General features: G+C 49.2%; 1 protein-coding gene across 1 annotated transcript in view; it reads left to right on the plus strand.

Moving 5' to 3' along the window:
- The window catches only part of LOC149360203 (uncharacterized), a 46457-nt gene extending 34257 nt beyond the window's left edge, over window positions 1-12200 (plus strand). Inside the window, exons 10-14 of the mRNA XM_089572208.1 lie at window positions 404-448; window positions 3395-3634; window positions 7401-7637; window positions 9731-9844; window positions 11858-12200. Of these exons, the coding sequence (XP_089428334.1) occupies window positions 404-448; window positions 3395-3634; window positions 7401-7637; window positions 9731-9844; window positions 11858-12049 (828 nt within the window). The 3' untranslated portion in view covers window positions 12050-12200. The remainder of the gene's footprint in view (window positions 1-403; window positions 449-3394; window positions 3635-7400; window positions 7638-9730; window positions 9845-11857) is intronic.
- Window positions 12201-27507: the final 15307 nt, after the last annotated feature.

Below are 27507 nucleotides of genomic sequence, written 5' to 3' on the forward strand. Positions count from 1 at the left end.
GTAGCGCTGTCCTGTTATCTTGCTCTATGCCATCCCGTTGCGCTGGCAAAGCCCCTTTTACATTAGATTGTTGAGTTTAATGATTTGACTAAGTCAGACGCTGTAACGATCATGCTATTGCTGTTTTGTAAGCTCTCTTAGTGCTATTCGGTATTTCCTTTGTGTGCTGTCGTATGTTTTTTTTTTTTGCACTTAATCTTGAGGGGAGCGGGCATTCTCCACACTGAACCTCATTCTCTAGCTCACTGTCTTTGACGGCGGGCTTGACAGTTCCAAGAACATGCAGGACTCATTGCTACGGCTGTTGGGGGATGACTGTTCAGTCCCGAGATGTCTTGCTCGCACTTCGTGTGTGTGAATCAAAGGGAGACTGACTGTATTTCTTTCCTTCTCCGACGCGCAGCACTTTACCACCCGGTCCCATCGCCTTGCTGCAAGCATGCAGGCGGTAAGTCTCAGGATTTTCTTGTACAACGAACATTGCAGCGAAACGAGTACCGCAGCAATGTGCTGTGCCGTAGCAATACTAGTTGTTGTTGGCCTTCTGTGGAACTAATGCAACGGTGTTTTATGAGACCGTTGGTTGTTGTCATGCCTCTCCTGATCAAAGCAAGTTTGAGTGTTGTTGGTTGCTCTGCTTTATTGGGGTCTTATTCGGTACCTGGTGGGAAGTTGGTCGTCTCTCTTTGGGTGGCCTTGGTGCGGCAGCTTGATTTACTAAATCATTTGGGGGGATTATAGTATAATGAATGAGCATAAAGTATAATAATGTATCATAATTCACTTAAACCTGGATGTAACGAAGTACCGTGTAGTGAATTCTTCAATAATTATGAAGTTTCAACTCCCTGGTGCTGCCCCTATTGAAGCGTGTGTAGTTTGATGTGTAGTTTGAACCTCGGGTAATGTAGATGTTGATGAAGTTGACCTTGATATAATGTACATGCTACACTGTTTAAAACTTATGCTTTTGTATTGTCACACCAAGTGGCACGTTGAAAACCAGCACCAAACAACAAGTGCGAGCAGCTCGACGCATTGAACATGTAACGTTGCAGTCGCAGGCAAATGGAGATAGAGGGGGTGAAATGGCATCCCATCTTGCATTCCACACTTGTGCGCCCCCCAACTGACCAGTTCCAAACCACATCATTCGAACTCAACGATCCTGTATTTTCCCGATTCTGGAGCAACACACACTGTGGACATTACCACAGCTTTCCTCTCGCGCCATGCAATGCTTGTTCGGGAAAGCTGTCGCTGTTTTCATCATCATCATGCAGGTGCACACAGGGAATTGCTGTGTGTACCCGCATTGCTCTTTCGCTCATTTCTGTGGTCTTATCGTGGTACACAGCTTAGGAAGCAGTGCATTTTGGCGTTCTGGGCAGGAGCGGTGATAGTGAAGCACGGGAGGTTGTGGAGGCGTACCACATAAGAAAAAGAGGAAAAAGTTGTGCCTGCGATACATCTGTGACCCTTTTTAAAGCTGAGATTTCGTATCTTGAACAGTTCTGTTGATTGAACATCAGGTTTCGTTCTGCGCATGCCTAGGTTTCTGTATATTTGCTCGCTTTTCAGAGATTAAAGTCAGATGAAGTGTGTGCTTGTCCTACGTCGTACGTGCATGTTTTTAAAAAGAGATAGGTCGACTTATATTTGAATATTTTTTTTATTTCTCGGTGAGCCCAATGTATAGGGGTCGACCTATACTCGTGGTCGACCTACCGTATTTACTCGCATAATAGGCGCACTTTTTTGCCAGAAAATCCGGCTCAAAGTTCGGGTGCGCCTATTACGCGGGGTAAAATTTCCGGAAATTTTTCTACTCGCAAAATTGAACACACCGCGTAAACGCACTCGTGTACGGGCCGCACCCCGTTTTCGCGAAGAAAATGTTAAAAAAAAAAAAGATCCGTGTAAGGGCCGCACCGAAACTTTCCACGACACACGCGGGAATAGCCTTCGGAAGGCACGCACCGAGGCCTCCGCGATCGGCTCCGGCTGCGCGCAACGGGCGCTTGATCGCGGAGGCCACACACGTGCACAGGAGCTTTCAGACCCCGCCCACGGAGGGCGCCCAAGGCCAAGCTTATCATCATCATCATCATCGTTTTCCTCCGCCGCAAGCTTTCGCTATCTATATCGCCATCAGCATCTCCAGCTCGTTTTTTTTTTTGTTGTTGTTGCTGTCAAGTGCCGGGATTTGCGGTAGTGCGATAGTTATCATGGTTTATGGCTTTGCCGCGGAGCGTTGCTGTTTTAGCTCGACGGGCAAGCACCTTAACAGCTACACGGCTGGGAGTTTGCTCTCGAACACGGCAAGCATGCGGCAAGTCGGAAAATACAACGTGGCCGAGAAGTGCGGCAGTTGCGACTGCGGCGTCCCTAAATTTTCGTACGCGACTCCAAGCGCCGAGGTTTTTGTGGGCCTAAGTCGGGAACGTTTCCGGCTGGAGATGAAGCTTTCCAAACAGACGTTTAAAGTGAGCATCTCTGAAAACTGCGTGCGGCTGTTCTACGCGATGTCGTTGTACGTGTTCATTTTTGAAACAGCGCAACAAAGACGGGACGTGGAAACTAAGGGGTAAAGACGAACAGGCAGCGCCTGTTTGTCTTTACCCCTTAGTTTCCACGTCCCGTCTTTGTTGCGCTATTTCAAAAATGAATACATGCCAACTTGCCCAAATTTCTGCTTTACTCAATGTTGTACGTGCTGTGGGTCCGCAGCAGCTGCGACGGCAGCAGCACTAGTAGGGACTGTTAGTCATTTCAGCAAAAACTTTGTTAAAATAAAGATTGGGAAGCGGGGGGTGGCGAGGCGTGGGCTTGCAATCGTGTAAATACAGTATTGATCACAGTGCAGAGTTCGGGGTGCGCCTATTATGCGCGGAAATAAAAAAATCTGATTTTTCGCGCCCTAACTAGGGGTGCGCCTATTATGCGAGTGCGCCTATTACGCGAGTAAATACGGTACTATATGCGAGTAAATACGGTACCTGCTGCTATACAGAAACCACCTTAGACCTCGCAAGTTGGTAGCATCTGTGTATGGGTTGACACCTCCCTAATTTTCGGTGGTGGTTTTTGAAATGTCGCCTTATAGACTTTGCATCAGGCGAGGGAGGTGTAAAAACGTCTCTTTTCTGAACTGTTTCAGACGTGCACAGAACAGTTCAGCGAGCAAGTTGGCGATGCCCAGGGGGCCCTTATTGTAAAAATTGTGTTCACACGGCAATATACGGTAATCCTCGGGGTGCTCCCTTCTTGGAAGTAAATTTGAAACTTTTCCCCTCGCTGGACAGCCATTAATTAGTGCTTGAAGGAGTTGTGTGCAACTCAGTGATGATGCCCTTCCTCCGTCTCAGTCACTGACTCGCACCATGTACTGCAGGCTCCGCCACCGGGCCGCAAACGAATGCGTTCTCCATCGCCCTTTTCACGGCGACCAATGCCCCCGTGGAGTCCGCCTCGCATGCGGTCTCCTCCGCGGGACATCTGGTCGGGTGGCCCTCCTCCGCGCAAGCGCTCGCCCGAGCCTTTCGTCGAACCCCCCTTTGCCAGGGACATGTATGGGGGACCGCCGCAGCCTGGACCGCCGTTTGATGGCGGTCTTCCACCACCGCCACCCCAGGTACGACATCCCTGCCTCCTCGTGCTAATACCGGCCTTCTTCTCCGGTTTCTCTACTGCAGTAACATTTCTGAGCACGACGCCCCTAACATGGTAATACTTATTCAACCACCATTCCTTACGCATAGTGGGAATGCTATAGCATTGGCGCCCAGGTTGTGCCAAAATACTGCAGTAGGCCTCTTATTGATACAAACTTTAAAGGTGTACTGAAGAGGATTCTGAACATGTCTTTTTGCCGCGGGAACTCGATCCACACGTTCCGAGCTTTCTTAGAAACAGTGACTTATTGCCCTGTGTGGCCAATTTCCCCAATTAAAATGAATTAACGTCCGGCTCCCGCCTTTTTTTTTAATTCTGCCTCGTACGGTGGGCGGAGTTGACCAACGCGTGGAGCGCCTTTCACCCAGTCCCGTGGAGGCTTTGCTTTCGCTTTATTTTGTTTTTTAGGTTTCCATGAATAAATAGTTTCATTCGCAGATAATATAGCCGCAAAATAAGCCCGAAAAAATAAAAATACGCGCGGACTATTTGCTAATACGGACTAATACGTATTACTCCGCCGATGGCAGAGCGGCAAGCCGCCACGGGACTGGGTGAAAGGCGCTCCACACGTTGGTCGACTCCGCCCACCGTACGAGGCAGAATTAAAGAAAAAAAGGCGGGAGCCGGACGCTAATTCGATTTAATTGGGGAAATCGGCCACACAGGGCAGTAAATCGCTGTTTCTAAGAAAGCTAGGAACGTGTAGATCGAGTTCCCGCGGCAAAAAGACAAGTTCAGATTCCTCTTCAGTGCATCTTTAAGGGTACAGAGATTTTTGTTTGAATTATATGAAGCTTGAATTGTCAGAAGTGCCCCTTAATATGGACCCGAAACTGAATGTGATTTGCTCTATGGACATCCCTGCGTACAAATAGTATTTTAGAACTGTTTCACTGTGCAAACATAGCTAATGCTTTAGCACCACATAACATGTGGGTGAACGGCACTGATGCCTTTACTCAACCGGCAGTCTCCAGCTGGTTGTGTGGTCGAAAAGAAAGTCATCAGTAATGCATGTTCGAAAAACGTAGCGCGAAACACAAGACACAGGTAAGGTGAAGACAGGACACGAGCGCTCGTGTCCTGTCTTCACCTTACCTGTGTCTTGTGTTTCGCGCTACGTTTTTCGAAGATGCAATTGCTCCGACTAGCCCAGTTTAGCTTACTTGTGCAGTTTCATCAGTAATGCACTGGTTTGCCAGTAGAGTAAAACTGCATCAATTGAGACCTCAAAGAACTCGAAAGAAGGTCCCAATGATTCGAAGTTCTAACAATTGAGTAAGTACAAAAAGCCTTTCAGAGAACAGTCTCTTACTGCAGCAAATTTAACTGCTGAAGAAAGAAGATATGGTCGTCTGCTTTTTATCGAAAACTAGCGTTAGCTGTTTGGTTTACTAGAATTTCCCTGACGTCATACTCACATAGTTCCACCCCTATTCACAATATTGGACCGTGACGTCACCATTCGCACGTGGCAGGTGTTTGTTTCTACAGTGCTACTGTAGATGGCGCTACAATTCTCAATGCTAGATGTGCTGTTTTCTAGTTGCTGCATTAGATGGCGCTGCTATCTCAGGGTGGTAGCAGACCCCATGAAATCTGGAAACGTGATGAGTAAGAGCTCACGCTCCTAAAACAGACAAGCTGTGCATCGATCAGCGTCTGAGCTGGTGCGCACCTGGCTGTGGCTCGCGGAAATGACTGTGCGGCGGCAGTGGGACGACTTCGAATGACACGGCCTCCCTTCAGATCACATACGAGGTTAACCGGTCGGAGAGGCCAAATCTTAGCTCACGCAGCACTGCAATCCTGACGTATCCGACCTTGGCGGCAGCTCTTTTGCGAGCGCCGGGTGGGTTGGAGCAATCCAGAAAGTTTGAATTTAGCTAATTTCAGGGAACCCGTGTTACGAATTTAGAGGCTTTAAGGGGGGACACTGGTCTTGAAAAATAATTTTTTATTAATGAAGTCACAGTTACGAAATCTTCAGAGGATATGTATTTTTGTGTGCTGATTCTAAATATGTCATTTAATTTCATGTAAAACTATTCCTTGAGCACTTATGTAATCTTTATGCAAGTATTTTGGAAAGAATTCTGAAAAAAATTTGCTGCGGCAAACTTGCTGAAATGTATGCCATTGGGTTCTCTAGACACCAAGGAATGCAATAAGAGTAAAATTGTTTTCCTACCTATCATAGAACTTAAGTTACAGAGTTTTGAAATTGTCACTTCAGAAATGAGAAGAAAAGTGTGTTTACCTGTTTGTGAAGTGGCAGCTTCAGTACCCTATTACTCAAGTTCTATGATAAGCAGGATGATAATTTTACCCTTATTGTATTCCTTGGTGTCAAGAGAACCCAATGGCATACATTTCAGCGAGTTTCCTGCAGCAAATTTTCTTCAAAACTCTTTGCAAAATACTTGCATAAAGATTACATAAGTGCTCAAGGAATTGCTTTACATGAAATTACTAAATGACATATCTAGAATCAGGGCACGAAAATACATGTGCCCTGAAAATTTCATAACTACGAGCAGATTAATAACATTTTCTTTTCAAGACCAGGCTCCCCCCTTAAACGCATTGAAAATGTAGCCAGCCAACAAAAATTTTGCAGTTTGAATTATCATGAGTCTACTGTATTCCAGCAACCAAGAGCTGCGGTGAATACGAAGGAGCTGAGGCTGCCACCTAATGTGCGCAGGCGTGACTCTGGTTCCTTCTCCCGGTGCGTGACGGGAATGATAACTGGCGGAGTCCAAGCCCATCCTGTCTCACTTTCCAGCTCTTTGCCACCTACCGTTATTGCAGTGAAACCTCATTAATTCGACCCCCATTAATTCGGAAATCCGGATGATTCGAACTGCCAACGTGGTCCCAGCTAATGCCAATGCAATCATGAGAAATGCATTCATGCAAAGACATTGATGGCTGATGAGATTTATTTACGGCCGCGCGCCACCTGCTTGGTGGTCGCGATGCATGCTTTGAGGCTGGCGTTCATGGATACTGTACGGCTAACAGAGGCATCACTTTGTGCCAGTGGGTGCAATCATGGCTCCTGCATTTTGTATAATTCTTAGAGGCTTGGTCATGTGTTCAGAGTATCCAAATTTCAGCCAGGGAATTTGGGAATTCATATCATCCGTGATTGTAATATTGATATTCTCTTGTACTTGGGGCAAGGGACTTGGGCGGCACATTTATTAGCTAGTTCATTGAAGTGGGATAGTGATCCTGGACTTCATTTAATCAAATTAAGTAGTCATTTCAGACAAGCTTTTTTTTTCCAGCCAGATTTTATTTCATACTTTCAGTAAAAATATTTTTCATCGCTTAGTGGTTTGTGGTGGCATTATACTGTACCTCTTACTTTGTGCATTGCTGGATAGCTGGGAGGTAAAAAGATGACACTGAGCCATTCAAACCAAGTCAGGGTATGTTTTTTTTCTTATCTTTTTCTTTGATTGTGCATTTGTTAAGATTTTTTTCCGTCATGGCTTCGGTGGATGCATTTTATGACTGAAGGGGTGCCAAGCATTGGGGCAGGGAAGAATATTGGGGGTGTGCAAATATTCGAATATGATTTATGTGTATATGTATGAAGGGTAGTTTTGGGGAGCCCCTTGAACATGGATGCCATTTGGCCAAAGACTATGCGAATGCAGTAGCACAGTGTCCTGACGTGTCTCCAATTGATGTGACCTTGCTTCTTCCAGTCCGGCATGCTGGAGGACTACACGGAGCGTCGTGGCTCTGGGCCTCCCAACGACCCCAGCTCGGTGGCTGCCACCCTGGAGACCATGATCCAGCTCCAGCAGAGGCTGCTCAACATGACCGGTGGAGGTGGTGGCGGAGGCTATCATGACGACGAGTTTGCTGCGGTCGCTCGCGGCCTCCAGGACATTGACCTGCAGAAGAGCTTGCAGCAGCTACGACAGAGTCAGAGATACAACGTGAGTGCAGTGCTGACCGCTTTCGCTTTGTGAAGCACAAAAATGTTGGCAGGTCTCGTTTTGCGTTGAAGTGTACCTCATTACCTAGTAGTTTCGGAGCTCCTTTGGCCCCGCAGCGGTGGCTCAGTGGTTACGGCGCTTGGCTGCTGATCCGAAAGACGCGGGTTCGATCCTGGCTGTGGCGGCCGAATTTCTATGGAGGCGAAATTCTAGAGGCCCGTGTACTCTGGGATGTCAGTGCATGTTAGAGAACCCCAGATGGTCGAAATTTCCGGAGCCCTTCACTACGGCGTCCCCCATGGTCTGAGTCGCTTTGGGACGTTAAACCCCAATAAACCAAACCAAAACTGCTTTAGTTGTTTAGTGCTATGAGGCTGTAATAGGGCCGGGGTAAATACGTTTTCATTGCTTAGCCGCGGCTGACGCAGTTCGAAAACGTTGGACCCCACCCTGTAATTGCCCGCTCTACCGAGCGCACGCCGACCACAGCGGGCGGAGCTCCGATGGAACAAAGGAAGAATGGCACTGGCTGGCACAAGCAGTTCATTTATCGCTGCAGCAACAATAATGCCAGCTAACAACAAAATTCGCTTAGGAATCAGGATCGTCCGACTCATCTGCAAGGTTACGGAGCAAATATTCACTCAAGGTAGAAGCTCAGAGGCCGGACAGGATGAGTGCGTGGGAAAATGTTCCCATGAGCCGCGCAGCATGTCTGCTGCCAACGCGTAGCCATAGTTCCGCACTTCCATCACATAGCAGAGCAGCTCTTCTTCCAGTTCGGGAAACTTGCACAGCTTGACTCGGAAAGCTCGCTTTTTGCAGCTTGTGTTTCTGAACGCATCCTTTTGGTTGCACCATTGTCGGACACGCTCCTCGGCCAAGTCAAATTGCTCTGCCCGCCACATGCTTGCTATGTTCGAGAGCAAACTCCCAGCCTTGTAGCTGTTAAAGCGCTTGCCCATCGTGCTAAAATTGCAACGCTCGGCGGCAGCACGCGAAAGCCACAACTACGTTGTGCCTTTGACAGCTGCAAAAAGCTGGAGCTAGTGATACTGATGCTGATATGGATAGCGGGAGCTCGTGGTGAAGGAAAAAGGTGACGATGATGATTGATATCAGCCACGACCTCGAGCGCCATCCGTGGGCGGCACCTGGAAGCTCCTGTGCGCCTGCGTGGCCTCCACGATCAAGCACGCCGTTGCTCGCAGCCGGAGCTGATCGTGGAGGCATGGTACGTGCATTTCGAAGGCTGTTCCCACGTGGGTCTTGGAAAGATTGGGTGCAGCGCTTACACAGATCCTACTTTTTTTTTTTTTACGTTTCCTTCAGGAAAACTGTGCGGCCCATACACGGATGGGGCCCTTACACGCGTTTTTATGGTGCTTAAAAACGTCAGTAAGGTTTTATTATATACAATGCACAGATTGTGTGACAGTGTTGTGCGGTCACCTGCAAGTCATGTGATCAGGGTTCTACCGAACTCTTGTTTATTTCTACAAATAAAAACACTTGATAAAGGGTCCCACTGAAGTTGTCAGCCCTGCGCGTTGTTCACCTACTGAATGTCTAGACTGCTCTTTGAGAGGTGTTGGCTGCGTTTTTCTTTAACTTTGACTGGACTTTTTTGTCCAAGGAGATGGGGGCAGTTTTCCCAAATTTTAACCAAAAATTTTCCCACGGGGATCCCAAAAGTGTTTTCCCCAATTTTACTAAGCCTTGGCTAAGGGGACACAGGCAGTGCTTCCCTAATTTTGATTGCCTTTTGCGAGGAGAGGCGCCGGCAGTGTTTTCCTAATTTGGCTAGAATGTCTAAAAGGCTGTTTCATTTGCAACGAAGCGAATTCTGGGAAAAGCTTTGCGGCAAAAAATTTGCAACTTCTTGGAACCGCATTACTCAGGCCCCGCGAGCTGCCATGGCTACTCCAAACATCTTCCTGTGTGGCAGGGGCAGAAATCACGTGTGCTTCAGCTTGCGTGTGAAGCATACTCCAGGTGTCATCTGTCGGCAGTGTTTTCCTCGGTTTTGACTCGACTTTTGTCTCTTGGAAGGGCTGCATGCTTAAGAATCGGGAACTGTGCCCCATTTGCAGGTGGGCGGCCCGTCGATGGACTCGCCGCATGGCATGCCGTCATTCCACGACAGCGGCCCTGGCGGCTACCAGGGCGACAGCTATGGGGGCGAGAGGGGCTACGGCAGCGGTCCCGTGAGTGGCGCTGTTTTGCTCTGTGTCGAGGGCATGTGAGCCGGCCTGTATTCGACACTTACCTTGTTCTAACGACAAAGAGGCTGCTTTCACGGAAAACGGAGATTTGATAAGTTACAAAAGTTCAAAAAAGGAACCGCATGTTTCTCTGCCACCGGCCAGTTTCATAGCCAAACTGCAATGGTGTCATTAGGCGTATAGCCGAGGCTACTTTGTACCACCGTTCACTTCTGAATGGGGATCACGGAGTCCTTTTGTGTCTTGACATCTCTAGTTTCTGTCGAGGGGAAAAAAAATGTTTCATTTTTAAATCCAAATATCTGAGCAGTAAATGCACCTTTTAAACATTACAGCCGCAAAAAGCCTTGCTAGCAATTTCTGCTAAGAACAAGCACTGAATAGCCCCTTTGAAAGAACGCTCTTCTTGGTGGAGCTGAAGTGTCTCTCCTTACCATGGTTACTGGCCATCCTTAGTTGTTTGTGTTTAATTTTCTTCAGCCGATGAGAGGCACAATGCACATAGGGGAGAAGGCTGGCATCCGGATTGTCTTCTCGGTGCCAAAAGAGCTGGACTGTCTTTGCCAAAGAGTGCGCTCTGAAAAAGGCAAGCTCCTCCGGCCCTGTGTTAAGAAACTTGACACACTCTGTATTGGATACCAGTCAGGCAGGGTGTATGAAGTACCGCTCATTTGTGAACGCACGTATGTTGGGGCGCTTAACTTAATGACCAGCTCCGCGAGCATGCCATTTGTATGAGGACACTCACGGACAGCGATCTTGTGTAATAACACAGCGAGAAGTGCAATGGGTGTCAACGACAGCTCACCCAGAGGCTTGTTTTAATTAACGTGCTGTATAAAAAAAATCTAGGGGAATCATCACAGCAGATCATCCATAAGAGAGCAGACACGCAAATATGTTACACACGTTCAATCATGCTCACGAGCTTTCCACAAGGCACAAAAGGCACATCAACCTTGGCTTTTGGCTTCACCTTCTTGGCCTCGTGGCACTTATTTTGTAATCTTTCATTCTTTAGCCAGCATATACTCATCATCATCATCAGCCTGACTACGCCCACTGCAGGGCAAAGGCCTCTCCCATGTCTCTCCAATTAACCCTGTCCTTTGTCAGTTGCCGCCACTGTATCCCCGCAAACTTCTTAATCTCTTAGCTGCTTTTCCATTGATGCATGTCAAAATTCCACCAAGAGTTAATGCAGCCGATGTTAGATTAAACCAAACCTCATGTTATAGCCGTAGCCCCACCCCTTATGTAATACCCCTGAATAGGGGTCTTTAAGGAAATAAACTGAACTGAACTGAACTGAACGGAATTAGGAGCACAGTGGGCACATAAGCTAAGGAAGCCAAAAGTAGAGTTACTACTATATAGGCTGCCTATCTAGTAAAAAATACAGCCAGAGTCCTGCATTTGTTTCCCATGTGCTTCTTGTTGCATGTGCTGCAGTTGCTGACAGCTTTGCACCATTTGACACACGACTGCTGCCAGAAGCCCTTTGGTTTACCTACTGTTCTCTCTGTTTGTGAGCTTTATATATATTTTTTTGCATCTGTGCACAGTTTCTTTAATTTCTTTTTTTTCATCTAGAACACACAGTTTTGTGTTAAATTTTACCTTTGAAAAGAAAAAACACTGTCTTCTGCCGTTTATAGCAGATGGTGCCACGCATCCACATGGTGAGTGTTCCGGTTATAACTTCTAGGGACATGCCTTCATACAGCCAGCACACTATTAAAATTCTTTCTCATTCGCTGCGACAGTATTTTTTTTAGAACAAAGTGAGTTTGACAGCCCGGAATGAGTGGACTGAGCAAGCAACCTCTCTAAGCCACTTTGCTGTGAATCGCTCATGCTTGCAGCAACTATGTACTTCGATGGGATGCTTTGGAAAGCAAGATGTCGGCCATCGGGCTACTCTGCTCCCGTTGGGAGTATATTCACTGACTTTGGCTAAAAGTACCTGAGAGCACCTCATTGTTGCTTTTGCAGGACATGTACTCGGGGGCAGGAGACACGAGGGATGGCTCCTACGGCAGTTCATTCGGCGGCGGCAGCCCGCGGATCAATGAATACCGCAAGAGCAGCCTCGGCCCCACGGCACCAAGGCCACCCGACTTCGGACGACCCTCCATGGGCCACCTGCGTGCGGGTGGCGGTGGTCTCGGAGGCAAGCGCTACTGAGGGGAAGATCATCTCTGGGTCAGCATGCTGGGGGCTGCCGTTAGTTCCCTCTCCCACAGGGAATGAGCTCCATCGTTTAATCTTCTCACCCCTGTACATACACTTCACTGAATAAAGGAGAATCATGTGCTGTGCTGCATGTCAAGGCAGATATTGTGTCCCGGAGTGATGTTGAGACCTGTCAGCAACGGCTGTCCCCCGACAAAGTCTGCATCAAATTGAAAAGAATCTACATGAAGTGCACCCAAATCTGCAACCAGACTTTAGTGGCACTTGACACAGGAAGTGTACGTTGCTGGTCAGGCTTTCTTGTTGAATGGCGCGCTGAATTCTCACCTCTTTCAACTATGCTTGCCAAGGATGCGGTCCCCCTGCCGCTCAGTCGGTGAGGAGTAAATGCAGGCAGTAGATGTGAGTGAGCACTTGTCAAGTGCCTGTATAGAGAAACTTGCTGGGCCACGATAATTCCTTCTTATACAGGTCACTTCGTTAAAGCAGTGCATTCCCTCTACTGGCTCAATAAAGCATGGTATGCATGTTGAAAGCAACAAAGCATTATTCCTTGCCTTTCGAACAGCATGTAATTAAAAAACAACGCAATTATTTCTGCTCAGCTTTCTTAAAGGTGCACTGAAGAGGAATCTGAACTTGTCTTTTTGCCGCGGGAACTCGATCTACACGTTCCGAGCTTTCTTAGAAACTGCGATTTACTGCCCTGTGTGGCCGATTTCCCCAATTAAATCGAATTAACGTCCGGCTCCCGTCTTTTTTTTTTAATTCTGCCTCGTACGGTGGGCGGAGTCGACCAACGCGTGGAGTGCCTTTCACCCAGTCCCGTGGCGGCTTGCCGCTCTGCCATCGGCGGAGTAGTCCGTAGTAGCAAATAGTCCGCGCGTATTTTTATTTCTTCGGGCTTATTTTGCGGCTATATTATCTGCGAATGAAACTATTTATTCATGGAAACCTAAAAAACAACAGAAAGCGAAAGCAAAGCCTCCACGGGACTGGGTGAAAGGTGCTCCACGCGTTGGTCGACTCCGCCCACCGTACGAGGCAAAATTTAAAAAAAAAAGGCGGGAGCCGGACGTTAATTCGTTTTAATTGGGGAAATCGGCCACACAGGGCAATAAGTCACTGTTTCTAAGAATGCTAGGAACGTGTAGATCGAGTTCCCGCGGCAAAAAGACATGTTCAAAATCCTCTTCAGTGCACCTTTAAAGAGCAACTAGCACTTACCTGATCACATCTGAGGCTTGCAGCACATAGGGATGCCAAGTCAACTTATAGGGTGTATAATACTGCTATGGCTTAGGAAGTGGCTGTAACAGCTGGTTCTTATGTTGGTGTTGACCGCCACATTATTGCACAGGGCATTAGCAAACCAGCACCGGTGGTCTTCCATTCAAGGGTTTTCCCTTATTCAGGAAACTTTTGGGGCTAAATATTATGAAAAGGGAATTTTTACAGAATTCCGAGATATCGCAGATAATTTGAGGAATTTCCGGAGTCCCGTAATTTGTAGCGCAAATTTCACCTTGGCGTTCGCTTCCGTGGACGAGTTGTAGTTGGTGCGAGAGCAAGCTTCTGATTTAGAGCCCCTCACTTACTGGAGGATCTACTTGAGATCATCGCCGGGGCATGCGTCGCGCTGGATTCCGAAACTACTGGATCGTTTGCAGTTTGGCTTGCTGCTAGTCACTCGGGCTGGACGCAAGTGTGGAGGGTAGGTTGGACTAGTGCAGCTTTTTGAGATTGTTGGTTTACCATGAAAGAAGTGTGCACCGGAGGGTGATGACGCAAGGATAAAAAATGGGTGACAAGAGCTCCGCGTCGCTTAAAGGCATGGAGCAGTAGCATTAATGGTTACAGTAAATTTTAATAAATTGGTGTTTTCAGGAGAGAAAATGGTGCAGTAATTGCCTGGACTGATGCCTAAAGGAAGGAATAAAGGAGGTAATGAAAGAAAAAAGGAAGAAAGAGGTTGCCTTCAGTGGTTTGTCTTCACACAGTCACTGCTTGTGCCCTATCTGCTGGGGCAGCTGCGTAAATTGGATCACAGAAATTTTCCGGTGGCCACCGCATACTGTCTCCACTATGCCACATCCAGTAGAGAGCATATAACGTCAGAGCTTGTCCACACAACACTGACTGTATGGGAGCTGTATGGGAGCCTTAAAGTTATATATCGGTTTAGAAGAGATAGCCAAGCTGTATTCAAGTTTATACTTCTGAACTGTAAACTTTAAACACATGTATGCTTAGTCTGTCAGGGTTTTTCTGTGCATCTCGGAAATCCTCCACCGGCGCAAAAGAATTCATAAAAATGCTGTGTCAGTAAGGGTTGAACCTACTTTTGCGAAGCCATCGGCTGTAGAGAACGGGCGCGCTACCGCCTAAGCTACGAGCGCTGCCTTTTCTTTAGTTCTTTTTTTGTTTTCACATACTACCTGCAACAAGCGAGTTTCAACATGATACGATGTGCAACATGGTACGACGTGCAAGGTTACAGCGAGACAATAAGGCTGGTATCACTGTGTCAGCAGACACACACCAGACAGTGTGTGCTTAATTATTGCTTTATTCAAATTGCAGTGATGCGGCGCTGGTGGGCCAGCAGGTAGGTTCCTGTTGACCGCAAGGCACTGCGCCTCGTCAACGCGAACACACGAGGTGCACGAGATAGGCCTGTGCCTAAAGTCAGCCATGCCCACACATTACACCACAGCCCCACAGAGAGAACCAATTTGCCCAGCTTGCCCGTTGCTTAATAGTATTGAGCTTACACTATTCGCCTTTATCACAAGAAGTGGCGCCCTCTGGAGAAGGCATGAAAATTCACTTGCTAAAAAGAAAGCTGGCTGAAAACAAATGCACGTAGGCAACGAAAGCACAATTCGCTTCCTTGAAGCACCAAATGTGCATTTCAAGCAACAGATGTGTGCTTGTCAGCTGCCAGCGCCTGTAACTTGCCCCTGCCACCAGCATGCCACATATGCACTAAAATTGGGCGGTTTATTTTCAACATGCTGCTGGGAAATTTAAGTTATTGAGGATGGGCCAAGTTATGTCTCACTGTGCGGCAAACGAACTCTCCAGTTCGTTCCAGAAGAAGCGAGCTGTGCTTAAATCAGAGAACACGTGCTCAGCGGTCTTCAGCCTTTGCATAGGAGGCGGGTGTCTCACCAAGGCGGAAAGAAACCGCATTCAGCCTGACGCCTTGATGCGAAACATCCCATATGGAAGCGGAAGAAGAAATATTCTTAGCTACAGTCAGTATCAGGAGTCTTCTGACATGTGGAAGGACATTCAATTGGATGTCGAACTCTTGAAGCTACAGTGAATGAGCAAAGTGCCTGAAGTGTCGATTTGGCCTGCCAACACAGCGCGAGTCGCTAGCCACCTTGAAAGGCGTACTGTACAGGTAGTACAAGTATAGACCTTTCAATCGGGCAAGGAGGCTGTCGAAACGCCTCCTCTCTGGGCTGCTACAAACCAGTTCCGAAAAGCTCACAGCAGCCCAGCGAGTTATGTGGCGACGCCCGCGGAGCCATGGGAAGATTTTGAGTTGAGCTCACTTGTAACGACCTTGACGATCACGCGAATTCGGTTCGTTATATCCGATGTTCGTAGTAAGTGGACTCTCCGTATTACAGCCAAAAGTATCGAGTTCGCCAAAAGGGCTGTTATGCATGTCTGTCTATTCAAAGCAGACTGTTCCTCGGCACTTTCTAGGCTATCCAGGGCGGTCATGATCGCCTTGCTGACACCTTGAATAGCTGCCAATAATCAGGTTTACTGACGGGATAAACTAGCTGGTTGAAGCGTCCATGACAGCTGGTTGCAGATCGGCCATGTCACGTCCTAGCGGCAGGGCGCAATGGCTTCGTCAGCGCACACGGCTCTGCGATGTAGTCATTCGAGGAAACAACTGGCCAGCTGTGCATCAGCGATGCGTTGCTGCAGATCTACACGTGTCTCATCACGTTTTCGCACGAGGCTCTATGCACGCATTCATTTCATTTCTCAGTGGATGGACACTTGGGCGTAGCACTGCAGATATTTCAGTAATGCTACAACAATAATAATGTTAGAAATTTGTCTGGAAGCAACCTAGCCATTCACTGTGGTTAGTGCCGGAACTGTGCACCATTGTTAAATTAGTGCCATATTATCGGGCGTAGTAATGCTCAGCTTACCCGAGAGATTATCTAAGCATAGAAAATAGCATCACTGGGAAGCACTTGTGTCAGCGCTCCTTCCATTTCATTGTCAAAAAACTTCGCATTCCTCAGTGTATCAACGTAATCTTACACATGTCTTCTGGTTTCTGTCAGTCTCGGCAGCTACACTTTTTCATTGCGCACGTACAATCTTCTGCCGTGTCATGGTAGCCTTTGACCACTAGCACTTGCGGTTTCATGAAATAAACAGTTGGGAGTAGCGCTCGCCCCTGTCTGTTCCTTCTTTGTCCGTATTTTAGCGGTTCCGAGAAATGTCAAACGTTCACCAACTAGATCGATCCGTCACTCTTCTCCCTACATCAAGAACTGCTCATTAATAGAGTCACCACTCATTAAGCCGCTACCTCGAGCACCACGGTGAACACTGTAGAGCTCGTGCTAAATCACCACCGATACTACGGCTCCGAACCGGACGCCGTATGGGTAGACGTAGTCTGCACGGGCGACGAAGCGATCGCTGCCGTTGTGGATCACACTCTCTCCCCCATCGGTACACACACTTCCCACAGACACCTCCCCCGAAGCTGCAGAGGAAGCCGCCATTGCCCTCGCCATTGTCAATGCAGAAGCCCGGTTTATATGTTTTATGAGATTCAAAAACTGCAATCCGAAATTTCGCACGAAGCCGAATTTACATTCCTGGGTTTTGTATAGTGGCCTCATAGTCATAGCGTTGTTCTGCATCATCGACTGCCCCTTTCAATCCTTCCCGGCACAGTACAGGGCCCGCTAGCATGAAGCAAATTACAGTCCAGTTCTCAGTTCAGCCTTATTCATAGTTTGGCCACGTTGCTAGCAGTGGTCTATACGCTAGCGAGGACGGGAAAGACGAATAACTGGTTCACTTTGCCGGTGACACCACAAATGCGCCGTGAGTGAAAAAAAATTGTCGGGGGCTTAGCTTTGGTTAAGCCTGGTAGGTTGCGAAAGCAGTGGGAAGAGCGCGGCGGCGCGCCGTGCCAAGCGGCCGCCGTTACCCGACGAGCCAAGTTGGTACCCCGTCTCTCGCTCCTGGTACTGTTCTTCTGCCCCTCGTGTTTGGGTAAACTCATAGAGAGGGTCATCAACACGAGACTGAGCAGATACTAAGAAGATAACCTCCTACCTAACACTCAATTCGGCTTTCGCCTTACCTATCGACACGGGACGCCCCCTTGTACTTGTATAAAGACCTCCTTGAGACACCTCCCAAGTCACAGACAAGGGCCGTCCTGGCACTTGATTTGAAAGGAGCTTTCGATAACGTTCTACATAAAAATATCCTGCAAAGCCTCGCCGATATCAACTGTGGCGCAAGAACCTACAACTATATCAAAAACTTCTTATCAGCCAGGCAAGCCACTATAAACTTCGGTGGAATAAAATCAGATCCCATCACTCTAGGCCCGAGAGGAACTCCGCAAGGGGCGGTACTGTCACCCCTCTTGTTCAATTTGGCTATGAAAGATCTACAAGGCCTTCTTTCCGAAATCCCCGGCATCAAACACACATCGTATGCGGATGATATAACTGTCTGGTGCAACTCGGGGAGTGACGCCGAGATCGAGGAGCGTCTTCAAGCAGCAGCGGACACGGTGGACCGGTACGCCAGGGAGAGGCCTCCAGTGTGCGCCGGAAAAGTCCGAGTTGCTGATCCTGAAGAACCCGAGGACACCCCTAGCGCAGAACATCACGGTGTATAGTATAGAGAACCACCCAGTACAGAAACCCACGGAGTCCAAGATCCTAGCGCAGTATATCCAGCAGGGGCGACAGAACACCACCACTATGAAGAAGTGTACAACATCCACCGAGCAAATCCTCCGGATGATACATCGTATCCGAAATGAACACCATATGCATGAAGGAAAGCGACACCATCCGCTTGGTGCAAGCTTTCGTGATCTCTAGGATAATGTACGGGACGGCATTCCTTAACCTCTCCAGGTCGGAAATTGAAAAGTTGGAGACACTGATAAGGAAAGCCTACAACACGGCACTGAGGCTACCGAACTCCACGCCAACGGCAAAGCTCATGGCTCTAGGAGTACATAATACCCTCAAAGAGATGTGGGAAGCACAATGGCTCTCACAACTCAATAGGCTCGCACTCACAAAACCCGGCAGAGAACTGCACGAGAAGATTCATGTTAATCTGCCCTATACAATAGACCAAAAGGAAGAGGTCCCACGCGATGTGAGAAGACGCATCAACGTGCACCCCATTCCGCGGAATATGCACCCCGCGTATAACATCGAGAGGAGGAAAGCAAGAGGGAAGCCCTGCAGAAGAAATGGGACAAGCAGCCTAACACCCTTTACATTGACGCAGCAGGACCAAAGAATGGAGTCATGACTGTTGTGGTCTCAACGCCTTCAGGATCGATGGTGAACTGCTCCCCGATGAAAGAAAACGTCTTACCCTACTCACGCAGAGGAGGCAGCTATTGCATTAGCTGCAGCATCTAACCCCAACGCCTTTGTGCTCACTGATCCCCAGAACGTCTGTCGCAACTTCAATAACGGATTAATTCACAGGTCAGGGCTGTCATTGCTGACTAAGCATCCACCCAGCCAAGCCTCAGTCATCTGGTTTCCCGGTCACCTGGAACTACCAGGAGGAAACGAAGCCGCTCACAGGCATGCCCGAGCTCTTCTATACCGGGTGTCTCACCTGAATACCATGAAGGGTGCCGCGACCGAATAGGTTTAGCAGTGTATTCTGACAATCTCGCGCCGTACAGAACAGCCAGGAAGGAGTACCCCAACACCACATAAATCGCTCAATAAGTGAGAACACCCTTAGGAGACTACAAACCAACACACACCCAACGTCAGCTATGTTACACCATTGGTACCCTACTCTATACTCTCTGCAGTGCCCACACTGTGGAGAGCTAGCTAACCTCTACCACATGGTGTGGGCATGTAAATTTAATCCCTCAGTTGACCCCATTCGAAAACCCTCAGAAGAGCAGTGGGAGGCTATTCTGCATAGCGATGATCCTGACCGTCAGCACTGGCTGATGGGGAGGGCCAGCGCAGCAGCAATAACCAGTGGACTACCGGACTAGGCGGCCCACCCACATGTTCCAAGAATATTCAGCAAATAAAGATGTTTTCAATCAATCAATCTCGCTCCTGGTATGACGTCAGGCCATAATGTCACTAGCGCCTCTAGGTGGAGGAGAGCGGTGCGCCGTGCCAAGCGGCCGCTGTTACCCAACGAGCCGAGTTGGTAGCCCGTCTCTCGCTCCTGGTATGACGTCACGCTGTAACGTCACTAGGCATGGTATGACGTCAGGGGTCATTCTAAAGGTCAAACGTGCCAAGTGGCCGCCGCTACGCGAAAGGTCGTTCTTGGGAGTAGTACTGCTTTCGCAGTAAAACGAACGCTAGCTGGAAACAAACTTTGTCTGCGTTCGGATTTTATTGCGAAAGCAATACTACGCTCATGAACAGCCTTTCGCGTAGCGGTGGCCGGTAACAACGTTTGACCTTTAGAAGGACCTCTGACGTCATACCAGCTTGAGAGATGGGCTACCAGGTCTAGTCGTCGCGCAGCGGCGGCCGGTAGCCACGCGTGACATTTAGAATGACCTATGACGTTATGCCATGCCTAGTGACGTCATAGCGTGACGTTATACAAGCGTGAGAGATGGGCTACGAAGTCGAGTCGTCGCGCAGCGGCGGCTGGTAGATACGCGTGACATTTAGAATTACCTCTGATGTCATGCCATGCCTAGTGACGTCACAGCGTGACGTCATACTAGGGTGAGAGGTGGGCTAGCAAGTCGAGTCGTCGCGCAGCGGCGGTCGGTAGCCACGCGTGACCTGTAGACGCGGCGCACTGCGTTCCTTCTTTAAACGCGACGCGCCGCGTCGCTTCCGTTAGAGGCGCTGCGCTCGCTTTCGCAACCTACCAGGCTTAACCAAAGCTAAGCCCCCGCCAGTTTTTTGTCTCAGGACGCGGTTGGTGTCCACGTAGCAAAGTGGTGGTGAAAACATTTCTTCAGAAGGGACAGAAGGATGTTTGGATCAGCCCATAAGGGACCGATAGCAAAGTGAGCGTATTTCCTCCAATCCAGTGCATCTAAGGGGAGCCTCTAGGTTGCGAATAAGGCTAGTCTGGGAATCTGTTCGAGGTCTAAAAATGAAAATGAAAATTGGTTTTTGAGGAAAGGAGATGACGCAGTAACTGTCACACATTCCCGGTGGACACCCGAACCGCGCCGTAAAATGGTGGTGTAGTGGTCGTCTCCGGAATAATTTCGACCACCTGTGGATCTTAAACGTGCACTGACATCGAACGGCACACGGGTGCCTTTTGCGTTTGGTAGATTGGCTTTTTGAGGAAAGGAAATGGCGCAGTATCTGTCTCGCATATCTCGGTGGACACCTGAACCAACCGCAAGGGAAATCAGGAAGGTGTCAGTGAAAGAACAAAGAGAGAGAGAGGGGAGCTGTAGTGGAGGTCTCCGGAATAATTTCGATCACCTGGGGACCTTTAAGGTGCACTGACATCGCACAGCACACGGGTGCCTTTTTCGCATATCTCGGTGGACTCCTGAACCGCGCCATAAGGGAAGGGAGGAAGGTGGGAGTGAAAGGAGAAAGAGAGAAAGAGTAGCTGTAGGGGGGGTGTATGGAATAGTTTCGACCACCTGGGGATTTTTGACATCCACTGCCATCGCACAGCACACGGGTGCCTTGTGTGTTCCGCCTCCATCAAAACGTGGCCGGCAAGGCCAGGTTCGGGTACACTCTCGGTTTTGAAGGAAGGCGCATTCCTGGCTCATTTTGTAGGTGGACACGAACCGCGCCGTGACAAAATGCAATGCGGCTGCCGTTGTATGCCCTGAATGCCTTATAAGAAAGCTATGAAATCTTTCGCTGTGTTATGTTTTAGGTACCCCGCTTGTTGTATTTCATTTCATACTACTCGCAGCGAGCGACAGAATTAAATATCAGGAAGAACAAAACGACAAGATCCCACACAAAATTGTGTGGGCACCGGCGCACACGGGGGTGGCAGGGAACCAAGAGGCCGACAGAATAGCTCGAGGTTACATTACTTTCCGAGCATCCGACGACACCGCGGAACTCGCGCCAACACGCAGGGAATACTCGGCCATACTACAAAACTATAGAGGTAGAAGAATGCGATATCCCCCGCCGCACAAATCTCTCAGCAGAGAGGAAGCTGTCTCTTGGAGACAATTACAAACAGGCTCTTTCCCAAACCTACACATACTAAACAAAATGCACCCTACGATATACGCGGACAAATGTCCCTGGTGCGACGAAAAACCTACTCTATATCACATCACATGGGCCTGCCAAAGCATAGAGTTCCCAAAATACAAAACCCGAGTGCGGAGCAATGGCAGACTCTGCTGTCCAGCGACCGCTGTGAAGACCAACAAGGCCTGGTACATAAGCTCAACGGGCGGCAGTGGCCAGCGGAGCCCTGGACTGAGGGCAACCGACCATTAATTCGAGGCGGACGACTTCGACACACAAGGCTTCTGGGGGTAGAACCAAGACGTCTCTGAAGATGCCCCCAAACCGCAGGAAAAAGCATCAGTGAAAATAAAGTTTTCCCTTCCTTCCTTAGATACCCCGCTCTGATGGTGGTGGTGGTGAAAACATTTATTAAGAATGAACAGGAGGTACGAGGGGGTACCCAAAAGAAACCGGACTAAATTTTTTGAATCGGCGAAGCTTCTGTGGTACCGCGTTTTGCCACTAGGAGCGCATAGAACGAACATTCCAGAGTCAGTAAGCCGAGTGCCGTTGTTGAAGGAGGTCAGACTAGTTTAGGCAGAGTTTTAGAGTGACGACCGTTTTGTGTGAATGTCGTTTTTGCAATGGCTGATTTTCGTGAACAGCGTGCGCCGGTGAAATTCTGATTTTTGCTCGGAAAAAGTTGAATGGAAACTCTTGATATATTAAGAAAGACGTACAAGGACGATGCTATGGGGACAACTCAAGTGTTCCTGAATCGAATCCTGAATCAAAGCAACAATCATGCCAATGAGAAACTTCAAATTCACCTCGCCTCAAGAAAGCTCGTCAGGTGAAACCAAACTTCAAAACAATGCTAATTTGTTTTTTCGACGTGAGAGGAGTCGTCCATTGAGAATTTGTTCCGCAGGGTCAGACAGTTAGCCAGGCTTTCTACTTGGATGTTTTGAAAAGATTGAGCAACTGTGTGCGGTGGAAGCGGCCAGATTTGTGGCGGTCGGGTGACTGGTTTTTCCATCATGGCAATGCCCCTGCTCAAACAGCCCTGTCTCTACGAAAATTTTGGACCGAAAATGGCATGGCCCCTATTCCTCAACCCTCATACTCTCCCGACCTTGCCCCGTGCTACTTTCTTTGTTTCCTAGAATGAAAAAATAAGAGAATGGAAAGCGTTTCGCTGATGTTGCTGAGGTGAAGAAAAAAACGACGGAGGCACTGTCAAGCATCGCAAAAGATGAATTTAAACAATGTTTTGAAAAATGGAATGAAAAATTCGACAAGCGTATCATTGTAAGTGGGGAATACTTTGAAGGAGATTGAAGGTCTATGCTTAAAATGTGAACAAATAAGTTCAAACAAAAATAAGTCCGGTTTCTTTTGGGTACTCCCTCGTATGTTTGGATCAGCCCGTAAGGGACCGATCCTTACAGACACTAGGTATAGGTCCCTAGTATGGGACCCCAGTGGCGGTGGCCGCCACCCGGGCGCGCCGGACTAAGGCTTGATGGGCCTGTAAGTGGTGGCAGCCGAGCAGGGTCGCCTCCCAGTCCTCACGGGTTGGGTTGGGGATATGGGGATGGGGGGAATAGCGGGTTTGCAGCAACGCCGAGCGCTGAACATTTCGAGCAAGGGCTGTTTATGGGAGGTACTACGAGCTGCGCGGGCGTCAGCGTGACCCGTCAGACGTGTCACTTGCAAACAGAAGCTGCCCAATTTATCGGCGGTAAATGTAAGTTTTCGCCAAGATTGTAGTAAAATCTCGCGCAAGTAGATCATTGCGTAAGGAAGAACTAAAACTCGAAACTAATTTTTAGAAACAGTCGGTGTATTTGCGCAAAGTTTAATTCTGCACCTATTCCCTTTTGTCGTGTCATATTCGAATGCACGTCGTAGACGATAGACGTTCGGCGGTGACTGCAGCTGTAGGATATTGTCGCTCGGCAGTGTGTCAAATGCGAATGCTTTAAGCCGTTGCTCCGTTGGCGGTATATGCTTCTTCAGCCCCGTCAAGTTTGTTTTTGGGAATTGATGGTCGCACGAGGCGGAGGTAGCTGGTGAACGCTTCGGTGTGTGTTCCGGCCGCCGGCTTGCGTCGGTGGCCGGTGTTCGACCTTTGGACGTGCCCTATTGTTAAGGTGTCCTTCGGCTGGCGGGCGCCTCAATATGGTGAGCCAGCCACCTACAAAGGCTCTTGCCTTTGATGTTGTCGTCCTTGAGGGGGCTAGTCCGGAGGATGTCGTCGATGCGACAGCCTCCGTTGTTGGATTGGAGGAAGTGTACTGCGTCCAGCACTTCGGTGGACGCAACTACCAAGTGACCGTGAAAAGTGAAGCCGCCATGGCTAAAATCGTTGAAGCTTCCTGCCTCACCATCGGCAAGGAACGCGTCGCCATCGTTCCCCTGAGAGCGCAGGTGACCCAGGTAACCCAGGTGACTGTTCTTTTAGAGCGCAGCTCTTTGGCGTCCGTTCCTGGGTTTCGCGTCGGCGTCGGCGTCGGCCTCGTAACCAGCTCCGCCCCCAATGTCACGCTTTTCAATTGGTCGAAATGCTCGTGACGTCACAGTGTGCGAATTTCAAATGGGGCCAATTGTACTTTGGCTAGTAACCATGCAACCAATCAAAGGGATCGTATAGTGATGCTGCAACTAAGTTGGACTGAGTTCAGTTAATTGCTTAATTAATCAATTAGCCTAATTAATATAGAGGAGAATGAAGAGGTCAGAAGAAAAGAAAAGAAAGACGCGCGCCGCAGCGACAGCAGCGTCCGCGGAAGGAGACGCTGCTGAAAAAAACAGAGCGAAGCCGCGTTCCCTCCACCACCACCACGCACTTCCCCACTCAGTAAAACGTTGCTCGTTTCATATACGTTGTGTCGAACATCCTAGACAGTTCCAACAATTGACAGGTTAATGACAGAACACGATGGATAGAAATATAATAATATAAATATGAAATAGCCTAATTAACCTTTCTAGTTAGACGGCATAAATCAATAAAACCGAGAACGAAATTGGTCGAGTTGGGGAATCGATTCAGGGTCTCCGGAGTGCGATACGAGCACGCTAGCCACTCCGTAATGCCAGCTGAATGGTTTGGAATGAACAAAGGCGCGTCTAGCTAATACGGCGTCTTCGTTCACTCCAATCTTCCCCCTTTCCCTTACGGCGAGGTGCAGGTGTCCACCCAGATATGCGAGAGAGATACATTTCCTTTCCTCAAAAAATAAATTTACCGTCCAGCAAGGCGTACAGCAGAATTGGCGATGGCGTTCTGTGGACTCCCTGGCAGCGTTGCAAGACGCTGTCGCGTTCCACTCTTACAGGCGAAGCTTAATATGTTAACCACACATCAGTAACACACGCAGACAGCCGATGGACGCGTCATTCGCTGGCAGCACTTGATTCATCATTCACAACCACATTCTTAACGTACGCTCCCTTGCCGCACATGCCAAGGACGTACACCACGATCACATTCTGCGCCATTCCTCTGTACTTTGCTTTGCTGAAACCTGGATGGATCCCGAAGAGCCTCTCGAAATCATAGATTTCCTATACTGCTGTGGTGCTCGCAGAGACCACAACAGAGCGGCGGGAGTCGCTATCTACTTGCGCACAGGTCTCTCTGCAATACCAGTCGAAATGTCTGGCACGTCACATGAAGTTGGCGAACTGTGCGCCGCAAAGTTGCCCAACGGCTTGCTGGTAGTAGCTGCCTACTTCGCCCCTACCGCACTCACGAAAGACGTCGTGCACTTCCTGCAACTCGCATTAACCGTCCATCGATCCACACCGATGTTAGTAGTGGGGGACTTTAATGTTGACATAAAGACAAACAGCAATTTCCTAACACTTATGCGGGAGAACATCCCGTTCCTCTCGCTCGTAACGCGTCCCACGGCTGTGACAACCTCGCGAGGCACTTATACGTATAGATCTCGTCTTTGAGAATCAAGCATTGGTGTACCAAGTCGAACATATATCAGTCTATTTCTCCGACCACAAAGCTTCCTTCATGACTAGCCGCCGCGGTGGCTCAGTGGCTATGGTGCTCGGCTACTGACCCGAAAGACGCGGGTTCGATCCCGGCCGCGGCGGTTGAATTTCTTTGGAGGAGAAAGTTTAGAGGCCCGTGTGCTGTGCGATGTCAGTGCACGTTAAAGAGCCCCAGGTGGTCGAAATTTCCGGAGTCCTCCACTACGGCGTCTCTCATAGCCTTAGTCGCTTTGGGACGTTAAACCCCATAAACCAAACCAAACCAAAGCTTCCTTCATGACTGTCAAGAACTGTTAGTGGAGTCTTTGTTAAAGGAATACGTGTGAAAAATAAAAAAAATTCTGTGATAGCGCATACATGTGTTGCTCGATTTCTTTGCCTCAATCTATCGTAAAGGTGAAACAGCTTATTTGCTGCGCTCAAATTTCGCATTAGGAAGTAACGTAATCGTCGGTAATTTTTTCTGCCCGCACGTGTACCCAGTGACGCCCTTGCCAAGGCTCTCTCCCCTTTTGGCAAGGTGCTGCACATTAGTCGCGGCGTCATGGGATCGCGTCCCACTGTCACCACCGGGACCCGCTACGTGCGGATTGAAATGAAGCGAGAGTCACCCGTACCCAACTACATCAAGGTCGCGGGCCACCGCGTGACGTGCGACTGCAAGGGCATGCAGCGCGTTTGCCGGCGTTGCGGGTCCACTGCGCACTTCAGGGCACAGTGCACGGCTCCTTTCTGCGCCCGCTGTGGTGTCTTTGGGCACCAAGGCCAGGGTTGCGTGCTGCCATGTCGTTGTTGTGGTGATCCACACGCTACTGTGGCGTGCGCTATCAAGCCCTCGTACTCGGAAGCTGCGGCCCGCCCTGCGCCCCCGCAGGCCGCTCAGGGAGCGGTTGAAGCCATCAAGGAGACCGGCGGATCCAACACCGCCGCCGTTACGGGTGCTTCCACTGCGTCTCAGCGTCGCTGCGTGGAAGAGCCGGAGTCTGCTGTTGATGCGTCCAGTGCTGCACCAAGCGAGCAGACAGTAAAGGTTCCTGCTGCGTCAGCCTCAGTCTCTCCGAGCGTCCCTGATGAAACAGGGGCCGAGCCTACTGTGTCCCTGGAAAAATCTGAGGCTGAGAACGTGCCACCCTCGGAGCCCGCGCTAGAGCCCGCGGCCAGCGTTGCGGTTTTGAGCAGGGACGCCGACATAGCTGAGGTCGACGGTGACGACAGCAGCTTGACGTCCTCGGCCTCTTCAGTCAACCTCGTCATTGACGAGACTGTCATCACGCCTGCGGCGGACCCGACGCCGCCATCGTCGTCTTCGTCATCGCTTGTACGAGAGCCAAGATCATCTCCAGACGCTGACCCTGTGCAGTCGCCGTCCTCTTCAACATCGAGGATCAGCGCTAGCACTTCTAGCGAAGAGTCGTCGGATATTGAGATGGTTGCTTTAAGTTCGAGCTTATAGCGTCCACATGCGTCAACTACGGACTCGGACAATTCTGCCGGTCGGCCAAGGAGGCCTCGTGCCTCCTCTGGTCCGACCCTCCGCAAAAAGTGAGGTGGTTTAGCGCCGTTCGCGGCGCGCTTTGTATTGCCTAAGCATCACGACTGTTCAGGTTTCATTTTTCATTTCCAAAATGACTAACCTTCAAATTATTACTCTTAACGTGCAGGGGTTCCGCAGTGTTTTGAAGCAGGCAACGGTGGTCGCATTCGCTCGTTCCTCGGGTTGCGATATCGTCTGCCTGCAAGAAACCATTTTTTTTCGTCTCAGTGACGTGTTGAAATTCAAGCGTAGGTTTGGCGTCGATGCCTTCTTTTCGTACGCCAGCACGCGTTCTAGCGGCGTTGGCATTCTTGTTTTGAACCGCTCACTGTTGCGCGATCATCATGTTATCTACGATGCGCTTGGACGCGTGTTGCCGTTCGACTGCACGTTTAACGCACTTCACTTGAGAATTCTTTGTATTTATGCGCCTGCGCATTCAAATTTGGTAAACGCATTCT

Source organism: Amblyomma mixtum, chromosome 2 (genome assembly GCF_055824585.1).
Source record: "Amblyomma mixtum isolate Tamu chromosome 2, ASM5582458v1, whole genome shotgun sequence".
Taxonomy (NCBI): Eukaryota; Metazoa; Arthropoda; class Arachnida; order Ixodida; family Ixodidae; genus Amblyomma; species Amblyomma mixtum.